At 34.2% G+C, this 12,064-nt stretch overlaps 1 protein-coding gene and 1 non-coding gene across 2 annotated transcripts; one reads left to right on the top strand and one right to left on the bottom strand.

Annotated features, from left to right (window-relative positions):
• The first annotated feature begins 4,134 nt into the window (after nt 1-4,134).
• Nucleotides 4,135-4,437, top strand: LOC101442956 (ribosomal biogenesis factor-like). Its single transcript, XM_012527568.1, has one exon. It carries the CDS (start codon nt 4,135-4,137, stop codon nt 4,435-4,437), a length of 303 nt encoding a protein of 100 aa, XP_012383022.1.
• A 3,201-nt stretch (nt 4,438-7,638) lies between these two features.
• LOC111765601 (small nucleolar RNA U13) lies at nt 7,639-7,742 on the bottom strand. The gene has a single exon (XR_002797897.1). It is a non-coding gene; the product is annotated as a small nucleolar RNA U13 (small nucleolar RNA).
• Nucleotides 7,743-12,064: the final 4,322 nt, after the last annotated feature.

Below are 12,064 nucleotides of genomic sequence, written 5' to 3'. Positions count from 1 at the left end.
ACCATGAGCCATGTAAATGTTTATAGTTACAAAATGTGAAGGCATTAGGAACTTATCCTGGAGGCCTCAGATATTCTTTGTAAAAACCTGGGATTTGAATTGTTATTTGAAGTATGGAATTATTCTTTAGTAGCTAAATTTGGGGGATAGGAAATGAACAGGCAAGACAGAGAGAAAAAGTTGAGCAAAGAACTGGAGAAGATTAAAAATTGTTCCATTTATTATACTCAAATCAGTCAGGTTTCAATGTCTTTTGCCTAAATAGATCAATTTGTGGCCTTTCCCTCAACCCCTGTTAGTTCTTCCTATACTGTGGTGCTAGATTCATCTTTGTACAACAAATTATTTTTGCATCCTTATTGTTCAAGGCTTTCAAGACACTACATACTGAGTTAAGTACAAACACCTTCTCCTGGCTTTCAAGGCCCCCATGATGACACTATTGATTTTCCGATGAGATACCCCATGACTCTCCAATGCTCAGTCCAGTGACTTTACCTCAGGTATGTTTGTTCACATGCATTCTTTCACCTGGAATGTCTTTCTCAACTCTGACAAAGAAATCCTAGCCATCTTTACAAGCCCATCTTAAAATTTAGTTTTTCCATGAAAGCAGCCTTCATCTACCAAATGAATGAAGGCTTTTTTTAAAACTCTCCTGTGTCTGAAGATAGAGAGTAGTTAGTAGAATTGATGAAGAGGCCTGACTTTGTACATCTTAAAGAGAAACAATGAAGGTTATGAAAAAGCTACAGGGATACAGAATATATGACACCTGGAATTTATTACTAGAAGGGATCTAATGTTATGTTAGAAGACCATCATTACCTATTTAGAGGAAAATGGACCCCCAACCCCCATATCTAAAAGAACAAAAATTAGTACAAAATTTTCTGCTGGATCAGAGAAATAGTCCAAGTTTTCCAGTAGTATTCTAAGACTTACTCTAGAAGTGGATGGCTATTCCCTTCGAGCCAATTTCAAAGGTCAGGGACAGGCCTCAAAATATCGTAGAATCCCTTATGAACTTCCACGGATGGAGAGAAAGCCAGAAGCAAATTTATTATCTATCTAGAGTTGTCTTATTATTTATACCTCTTCATTCTTCCAGGGCTTCAATGAATAGTAAATTTGCAGTTGGCATCTATGCTTACGTTTCTGATGCTATAAATCAAGACCCAAATATCCCACATTTTAGTTTTGATGATCAAATGTTGGCAGCCCTGGGTCTTTTAAAAGGCTGTTTTTATTATCCAAGTGAAAAGCTTATTATGAATAGTGAAATACAAGTTAAATTCCAGATTGATATGCAAACAGGATTGGAGTAGAAGAATAAAATGGTACAGAAGACTACAATCCCATTCGAATGTCACTTTTTATTCCTCTGAGTTGCCTGTCTATCTTGACACATTATTGAAATGTAGTGTCTAAGGAAGCTAGATTTCTTGTGCCAGAAACTGCTCTTTTTTAAATAAAGACTGCTGTGGCATAGCAGAATTATATGGCTATATGGTCTCTGATGACTTGTTGTGGATGAGGCATACTATATACCTCTCACTTTCCTTTCTTTCCAGAGAGTTGGGCTTATTGAAGTATAACTGATTTTTCTTTATAATATGTCAAAGTGGCATTTTATTGATGTAGGTAGTGGTGTAATACCATAATACCCTTGATGTAATTTTATACTACAGAGGGATTTGGGGGGAGAGTTGCTAGTTTAACTGTTCTTTTTACTTTTTCTTTTGCTAATGTACCACTTAATATAGAGTCATTTCCTTTGGTGCTTAATAGAACAACATATTTAGGTCACCAGTGAAATAACCTTTTTGAACTCCTTCCTGATTATCCTCTGTACCTTTCAAACTCAGCTTGAAGAAACCTTAGCCAACCATTTAAAGCAAAATATAACAAACCCTCATATCACAAGCAAAGGAAAAACAGCATTTTTATTTTGGTTTTGGGGTTTAATCATTCTTACTCTTTATTTTATTTATTAGGACTTCTTAAGGAAGAGGACCATTACTGTATGTAAATTAAACATTAATGTCAATTATAGTGAATAATTTTTTCCCAATTATTAGAAATATTTATTTTACTCAGCCTTCAAGAAGCTTGAAGTCTTCCATGTTGAAAAGCAGTAATTGTATTATTTTTGCTCACTGAAGAAACCTTTAAGCTTATGGTTGCATGGAAAGTTTCAAACATCAACTCACCACTAACAAAGAATGGAACATTTCAAAGTATTAACAGTTAACTGCTTAACCATCAACTTAAAAGATCTGGCTTTAAAAGTACATGCACAGACATTTATTGTCTCCAAGACTGGCATCACATAAGTGAGACCGGCTTTTTATTCCTTTGCTTTTCACTCAGGGCACCTTTGACTATAACCATTCATCACGGTCACCATTGTCTGGCACTTAAGAGACCTCACTACCAACGGGAGCAGCAGGAGGCTCCAGTTCAGAAGAAGAAACGGTTCCCAAATCATTTTTAAAGAATGTGCACCATTTAAAATTCTTTGTATTTTGACTTGTTCTATATTAGTAACAATGTCAGTCACATTATTGTCAATGTGCTCTGAATACATACTTATTAAGGGGCAGCTAAGACATTAAACGCTATAACTCTTAAGGTTGGCCGCCTTTTTATTCTTTTGCCAAAGGGCTGTGACTGAGAGGCAAAGGGATGGCTTTAGTTGTGCAGGTCTCCATAGCATCCAAAATCACGGGCTAGCTAAGTTCAGGAAACAAACTGAGGAAAGAACAATATCTTTACTAGTACAGATGCCTGGTTTCTCCATATTCCTGCAATTAACAACTTTTATGTTCCAACAGGAAATTTTAACAGCCTATGGCTTATGAAAGAGGCATTTCAAATTCACACCCTTTTTCTAAAGTTGAGTCAATGCAGTTGTGAAGACAAAACTACTCTCAGGCCAGAATATCCGCAGATCTTTTGCATGCTCTTTGACAGCTGTTTTTCTGATATTCCTGCTTCTTATGATAGATTAGGCTAGGAATAAAGGGTGAAGCTATTTTATGAAAATGCTTGCTGTCTGACATCATTGGAAGGATGGTTTTTCTTTTAAGTCAGAAAATGGAGCAATGAGCATGATCCAAGTGTTTATTCAGAATTTGTTGGACCATTAAATTAATACGGAAATGGTCCATGATCTAGGAGATACAAACTGAATTAGGAGCCAGAAGGCCCATGTACTATTCTCAGTATTGTCTGACCCACTGCAAAAGCTGAGAAAGTTGTATTTTTTGGCTTAGAAGACCATAATTGGCAGTTTATGCATCTGTACCTTCTATATAATTTGCTTTGCTTTGGTTCTGCATAAATCTCACCTAACTTGGGTTGGTAATAGATTTCATCTTCCTTTTAGCAGGCAAATCATTGAGAGAATATAAACCTTTTGGTGGATGATATCTCATGATAGCTGACTTTCTCTATTATATAATCTCACTGGGACCTATGCTTCTCTGCTTCTCATTCAAAGCACTTCCTACAATTATAACTTTAAAAATGTGTGCAATTATGTATTTACTGTCTGCTTTTCCCATGGAGTCTGCATTCTGAGATGTCAGGAACCATACCAGTCTTGCTTTCCCCTGTGCTTAGTCCCATGACTACAAACAATATAAGGACTTAATACATATTTGTTATATGAAAAACTAATAAATGATAAATTAAATAGAAAATTCTCAAAGTCCCAATGGCCTTAGTTTGGGAAACCTAAGAAAATATAAATGGGGAAGTGAGAGGAATGATGGGTATTCTTTCTTTGAATTAACATAGGAACAAATAAAGTTACTACTAAAGCCATTTTTAAAATTTTTATATATAGCTGATCAAAATACCCCTGTATTTGCTATTTTGATACTAATTTAGATTTAATATAGACACTCAAAATCTTAAATTTATAGTTAGATACAATTGCATTCTGTAGATTGATCCTTTCATCATCATCAAGAAACAGACATATGGCTAATATGCTAAAATGAAATTTGACAATAAAGCAATTTTTAGAGACCCAGGCACTTGAGTCAGAAAGATACGGATTAAGATAGATGCATCACTTGGGGCTTGGTCTGCTGCACACGGATATTGGAGGTCTGGTAAGAGAAAATGGCCAAGGACAAACTAAGGGGAACGAAGTTCAGGAATGTATTTCATATAGTCAGCCAAAAAAACTTTAAGACTAAAAACAAAGCAAAACCAGTTACCACAAATCTTAAGAAGATAAACATTGTGAATGATGAAAAAGTTCACAGGGTAAATAAAGCTTTTATAGATATACAAAAGGAACTTGCATGTTTTTTGAAAGGCTTTTGCCTTGAACCTCTGCAGAAACAGCCAAGTCCTCAGCAGTATGATGAAAAGAAGCCAGTTAATGTTGATGAGGTTACAAGATTAATGGCTCAGTTGTAGTACAATAGTTATACATCAAATTCCCAAGAATAGACCAACAAATTAAATGTTTTATACAAGAAAAAGAGAGAGAGAGAGAGAAAGAGAAAGACATGGATTCAAATCCTGGCTAAGTTATTTTAGACAGGTTACTTAATTTTTACACCTATAAAATATGAATAAGAGAGCTAATCAACAGAATTGTTGTAAGGATAACTTTAGATTTTATAGGCCAAGCATTTACCATGGTGTCTCATGTGAGCACTGAATACATGTCAAGGGCTATTGTGATAATATTTTAAATATTACTTATTATTATCTCTATATTTGAAAAATATTCCAAGTCTACAAAAGATAGTTTCCCCATTTTGCTCTCTAGTGCTTGGTTACTGTAAACAGCAAAGTACAGATAGCCTCACTGTCATCTTTGAATGTCCCCTTCATCTTCTGGCTATAGCTGAAACTAGGTTATTTCTAAAGAGCACAGCTTCCTCTGCTCTCAAGTGGAAGCACCTTTTGTTCCCAGACATGAAACCTGGACATGTGCTAGTGTCCTCCTTGGTCTTCGGTATATTTCCTCACTACTTGTCAATTTCCAGAGCTACAAGGAAGTGCATGCCATCACACTACACCGCCCATTATGCTTACTTGTTCAGTCATCTACTTACTTGCCATTATTTCCTTCATTCACACAATGTTTTAGAAATTAACTGTCTTCCTCAACAGGCGATTCCTGGAATCATTCTGGCAATTTTAAGAACTACATAGATGATTCATTTAATGACGGCTTCAGTTTGCCAATCATCTTCTACTCCATCTCAGATACACGATCATATGATCATGCCGTAGAATTTGCTATCACCCATATCTGTACAATTCCTAAGTGTCAAATTCAAGCAGTCTCCCTTCTCACTATCATCTTACTATATTTCCCCCTTACTTTCTCCTTGAAACCCGCTGTAACAATTATTCAGCAGCACAGCACCTGCAATCTATTGTCCTCACCACTTTTTCACTTTCTATTATATTATCTTCGCCCAAATCTCCACATCTTTTCTTTCTTTTTAGCTGAGATCCCGTGGCCCATCATTTAAACCATTAAAATAATTTTCTTGCAGACATTTTCATAACTATAAAACGCTTTTACACTCCTCATTTTTATCTGATGATCCCAATAACCAAACTTTCTTATTTTAATGTGAAAATAGTGGTGAAAGGAAATGATCTCACCTTTCTACCACTAAATCTGTTACTCACCTATTTCCTCTCACAATCAATAAACCATTTCTGCACCACAGAAAGTTAACCCTGCAGCCTGGGCTCATTCCCTTCTCTCTTACTCAAGGACTTTGCTTCTACAATTATTTCTCCCCTTTGTCATAAATTTACCCTTCTCTATAAGAACATTTCCAAAAGAAAAAATTGAAATAGTGCTATTATGTACTACTCTAGCTCACTGAGTAACTTTTTGCAACAAAACACTTTGAATGATTGGCTTATGCTCACTGTCCACTTGTTCAGAAGTATCTTCTTTCTCTCATTAATGTATTACCATCAGAGTTTTATCTCCCCCCTCCCTCCATAACTGAAGCTGCTCTTCATAAGGTCTCCAACAAATCTCTATTGTACAAAGCCCAGTGGTCAATTTATTCCCTCGTTATTTTCAAACACTCAACCGCTCTGGAAACAAATGATTGTTCCTCTGTTCTTGATCATTTCTTTACTTCTAAGACATCCACTCTTTTTTTCTCTCTCCTATTTTTTTGATTATAGAAAATTATTATTTCCTGAATATCTTCCTTTTTCTTACTTTAAATATTATAGTGTCTAAAACTTTCACCTCCTCTCTACTTATGAATTCATCCCAAGGCAATCTCAACTATCTCTATGACTTTAAACACAGTGTATTTTTATGCCAATTCTCGAACCCTTATCACCATCCCTAAAGTAGATATCTTAAATTTTATTCACATTATATAGCAGAATTTCTTATTACTTTCCATTGTCATGCCCAAATCTGATTCTGAAACTCTTCCGTATCTTACTAAACAGTGCACCTACACATTCAATTACTCAAGCCAAGACTTTAAGTGTTTCTTTGACTTCTTTCTTTTATTAATTCCCCTTTATCCCATCAATCAGCAGGTTTTGTGGACTTTGTCATCCAAATACATCACAATTTATTCATAATTCTTATAATATATTCACTACAAAGCAATTAATGATATTTTAAAGAGGAAAATAAGATAAAGAAAATCTGATGATATCATTCTCCAAGACTCCACCTCTGCCACTCTCCAGCAAACCAAAACCCCAAAAGTCTTCCCTCACATTGTGGATGACATATGAAGTGCCTGATGTTGATGTAAAAGCCCTACATTTACTGATTCTTATTACCTTTTCACTGTCACTGACCACATGGACATTGTTGTTTCTTCTCAAATGGGCCAAACTCATTCCCACTGGGGGCCTTTACAATTGCTGTTCTGATTCACCTGAAATGTTCTTTGCCAGTTCTTCACGTTGTTTGCTCCTTCCCATCAGCACTGTTAAAATGCCATCTCATAAAAGGGAATTTCTTGTCTACTCTATTTTAAGTACATTCTTCATCCCCAAATACTTTATTGTCTGTTTTATTATTTTATAGAACTCAATGTTATCAGACCATACACATATGCATACACATAGGTATCACATAAATATTAGTTTATCTCCCAATATAATTCAGCATTCATGGAAGAGATTAGTCCTCTTGAATGCTGCAACTTCATGATCTAGAATAGTATCTGGTACATTTTGGATACTCAATATATAATTGCTGAATTAAATGACTGGATACTGTGATAAAAATGAATTACACTGAAATGACTTTTGAATTTGATCTATCTATATAGTTGACCAAAGCCAAAATGACGGTGCAGAGTTCAAAAAAAGATTAAATTTGACACTCTTTGCACAGAGAAAATAATTCTATTTTCATTGAAGTTTTTTCTTCCTTTTTTTTTAAAAGGAAAGACAAGGAACTTCATCTCATTCAATCAGCCTATCTTGGGAAAGCCTTGAATTTCTGCTTAGAGAGAATACTAAGGGTTTCAAAAATCACTAAATTTGTATTTACATAAGACAACTAAGAATATTTTGTATTCAGAGAAGCAACAATAAAACAAGGAAAATTTCATTTCAGCAACATCACTTTTTTGTTTGTTTGATTTTTTTTTTCCACATCAGATGGGTAATGTGCCGATGTCATAACAAAGTTGGAGGGAGGCACACCTTGCACAAGCATGTGAACACCCATTCATCATGATTATGAACCACAAAAGGATCAACATCACTTTTATATTCAAGGCTCCTGCCTTTGCTTTAGTCAACTCTGATTGGTATAAGGACAGTTGCCTTGAGACCCACATCACTGCCTAAATTCTTTGAGCCACAACTTACTGGAAGGAAGCTTTCTGGTCAAAAAATAAATCAATAAATAATAAACACTTACCATATGCCAAATATTGCTCAAGGCATTGAAAAAACTTCAATGAATAAGATATAATTTTTCCAGCCTTCATAAGGTTAACAGTTTGTTGGAAGAAGACACATGTTATCAAGAAATTGTGGATGTGATGGGCTTTACAAAGAGGGAATTACAGGGTTCTGTGTCCAGATCATTCTTTCTGCTTAGAGATAGTTCCTCCTCCATCTCTGACTCTCCAGGAACCTTTGGTCTTACTGTTACTAGTATGATTTCTCAGACTCTTAGCAATTTGGGATCCTGTCCACTGTTCTAGTGTCTTAAGAGTCGTGGGCTCCTGTTCATGAGGAAGCTCTTTTCACCCTGGGCCAATTGTAGACCAAGAATCCCAAACATGTGCCTACCATATGAAAAATCAGATGAAAGTTCTGTTATGATTACAGCATCCTGGAAACTTTCCCACTAACTCAATACCTAACTCCACCCTGGAACCAGGAATATTTTTGATTCGTCATTGAATGCCCAGCACCCAGTAGTGCCTAGGAAATGTCAGTGCCCTGCCTTCTTTGTTGGTCCTTGCCAATAAGACTCAGAAAGTAACAGAACAGCTTTCTTGAACTAATTCTTGCAACTCCACTCACTAGTCTTATATGGATCACTATTGATGTTTGTATGCATCAATTTCATACTTCCAGATTATGAGATACTGATTTCCTGATGAATTTTACAAGGCTCTCAGAAAAATATGGAAGATAGCAAACTATGTCATTGATTATTTTCACTTTATTTCAGTAGGAAGAAAAGGTTTTAGGGATAATATTAAATGGACTTGATATGTTGTGAACATGCAGTTGTGATATATAATAGAATAGCAAGCAAGAAGGGACAGATAATCTGCTTCTTTCATTTGGATATTTTAAAGCAATGCCCCATTAATAATTGATAAATATGGACTTGGGAATTTGAAATAAAAGAAAGATTATATTTGCCTTATGTATTTTATTTTTAGACACTTTTCAAGGCCTTCAACACTTGTTATTTCTCAAGGTTAACATATTCAAATTGAGATTCCCACCAACTATTTGATTTATTGAAGTACACGTAACCTCTCACTGAGTGGAATTGCTGAACCTCTTCTAGCGTACATTTTCAAAGTAAGTGTGGTGAAGCAAAGCAAAAACTGTGTTTCTTTTGTGAATGTGAATGCCAACTCTCCTGGCAGAACACTTAGTTTCCAAGATGGATGTGCAATTGACACTGAATGGAGCACATTTAGGCTTTTTCCTATTATACAAAATAAGTGAACCACATTGTGATTTTAGTTCATTTCTGTATCTACTTTAACTCAAGGCATTGTAATACATTGACTGTAAATGGATTTCAGAATTTCATGTGTCAGAATGGGAAGAATAATAACTGTTTTGCTATTAATGAATTGGGCTCATTACGGTCACTGTATGATACAACCCAGTTAAGAAAAGAAATACATTATTGAAGAGTTTACTTTACTATAACTTAATTTCCTTATGAGACACATTTAACAATGAATGATTGGACAACATAAAAAACTGGAAAATTTTAAAATATGTGATGCCATAGAAAGTAACCCAATATTCAGACACTATTTCAAATCATATTACCTTAGATTTTTTATTTGTTTTATAAATTTATTGCTTATCTCTTATTAGCAGCATTTAAAAATGTGCATATATATTACACTATTTTAATCATCTAAACTATTGCTCTGAATGTTCATTATTCTTTATAGCAATTAACGTTTGCAGAAGGCTTCAAAATGGGATTTTTGAGATACTGATTTTTTCATAATTTTATCTTAAATGATAATATTTCTTGTTCTCTGAGATTCTCAACTGCAAACAATGTGCTCATTCTATCTTTATTAAATAACAGATTATAAGATATTCTAAATCTTAGGAAAAAACTTCCATCTGTTTATGACATATATTGAAATTGCAGGTGTTAGACAAATTTCTCACTTGGTACATTTGTGTACTTTATATATATGTGTGTGTGTGCTTTCAATTTTAGCTTTAATATATTTGAATAATATATCTTCTTAAAAGGTTCTGTTATATGACAGACCTGTCTTTTTGAAAGCATCCTTATTCTAGATTTTGCAGAGCCTCCTTAAAATTCCCATGTCCAATACTATCATGACAAAATCTAGTACTAAAATTCCTAATAAAGTCAAACTCCATAGTCTTATTTACTCATACTGATAAGAAGACATTGCTTTAATGCCTTTAAGATCAACAAACTCTACTTGTTCAGAACATATGAAAAGCAGACATATCTACAGGAATTCTCTTTGGGGGAAGGGAACCCTATTTCTAAGTCTTCATCCCCAAAGAGAATGTATTTTATTACTTAATTTTCTGTCTGAATTGCTCCACAATTAATTTCCCTCTCCATCTAACCACATCCATTCAAGCTTTTTGAAACTGAACTTGAGTGCTAATACTTAAGCCTTTAGCACAAAAGACTCCACCAGGCAAGATTTGAACCATCTTTATCTTATATAAGTTGTGTTATGAGAACAATGATTATTTTTCATATTTCTAATATGAAATTATATAACACTGAATTTGTTTTGTACATATTTGTACAATCCCATCCCTGCCCCTAATCTTGTTTGTTAACTAGAAAGAAAAATATTAACCTCTTTCTATATCAAGATTAACTTTAAATATTTCTAATTAATGGCAATCAGTCATTAAAAGCAGCCCCAACCCATCACTGTTTTCTTTCTTTTCTCTTAAAAACTGTTTACTGTAGACATGAATCTCCATAAAAGATTTCTATATATTTTTATAAGTGATTACCTGGGGCCTGTGGAGCATATTTTTGACACCTTACCAATTTCCTAGTATTAAATAATTTCCTTACAAAACTAATGTTTTCTTTATCTTAGGAATTCTTTAAATTTTAGAGGAATATTTCTCACATAAATAATGCCAAAACAATTAACCTGTGGCAATATTTGAAAACATCATTTGGAATTTTATAGAAAATAATAATGAATCTTCCTTATTTCTACTTTAAGAAATGATAATTCCACCTTTAATTCAGAAACAAGCAGCAATTCTTCAAAGACGCTTAAGGAAGTCCAAGAGGTATGACATACTTTACAAGAAATGGGAGTTCACAACTTGCCCTCCACCTTCTCAAGATCCATATACACATTCAAATTTTGGATATGATGGTTGATTGAATATTTCAGTTGAATTAAACCAAGTTTCATTTTGTATACATTTCATGTGTGGTTTTTTTAGGTCACTTTCTCAAAGGAGAGCAAACAGGCTTTAGAGATCTTCGACTCTTAACTGTTTTTTCTTTCTTTTTTATTTAAATGTTCAAAATTGTGACTTGAGTTCATTATCAAAATATCAAAATCAGAAGTCCTTAAACATCTAATTGACCTACATCCAATCACTCAACACAGAAGGTTATTATATTTAATTATTTAGATAAATATATTTTGATTCCCTTTTTCCAAAGGACTTTTCCTTCTATGAACTCAATACTGATATTTTTCTATAGCTATGCTGGCTAATTGTAACACAGGTTTTGCCTTTTTCCTACCCAGTTTGAGGACCGTGTTCCTAAGTTAAAGCCAGAGAGTATAGATAATAATTTTTCTGCATATTGAAGTGAAACCAGAACTTCTGTGAGGAAAATCTTGTAGCAGCTCACTATAGTCATCCGTCAAATATGTGCAGCTGAGGCTATCACAGAAAACCTGAATTTAACCCTTGTATATTAACCATAAGAGTATGATGTCTCTCTCAGCCCCTGTGCTAATGTTACTTGGCAAGCATAGTGTTTGTGGAGTTCAGTATTTAGTTTATTATATAACCTTGAATTGACTGGTACCTTCATAAAAACTTGGCTTGTAAACAATATTCTTGGAGGAGTTTACACAAATACAAATGTATCTGTTGGAGATTTAAATACATATATATCTATGCTTAAACCATCCATAGAGATTTTGATTCTGTAATTTTGTGATAAGGATAAGACAACTCTATTTTCCTTTAAAAACACATGCTTGATTCCAAAAAATAATAAGGATTTTTTACTGCTCTTCTAATTACATTCCAGAGCTCCTCAAACATTCAATGCCAGAGCAAGTTGCAAACATGATTCTTAACTTTCATAGCC

The sequence above is a fragment of the Dasypus novemcinctus genome, chromosome 9 (genome assembly GCF_030445035.2).
Source record: "Dasypus novemcinctus isolate mDasNov1 chromosome 9, mDasNov1.1.hap2, whole genome shotgun sequence".
Lineage (NCBI taxonomy): Eukaryota > Metazoa > Chordata > Mammalia > Cingulata > Dasypodidae > Dasypus > Dasypus novemcinctus.
The sequence above is the reverse complement of the archived record's forward strand: the minus strand, read 5'-3'. Positions and strand labels throughout refer to the sequence as shown.

Coding starts and splice junctions, on each gene's coding strand:
- LOC101442956 (XM_012527568.1), top strand. CDS start 4,135: ATGGCCAAGGACAAACTAAGGGGAACGAAGTTCAGGAATGTATTTCAT.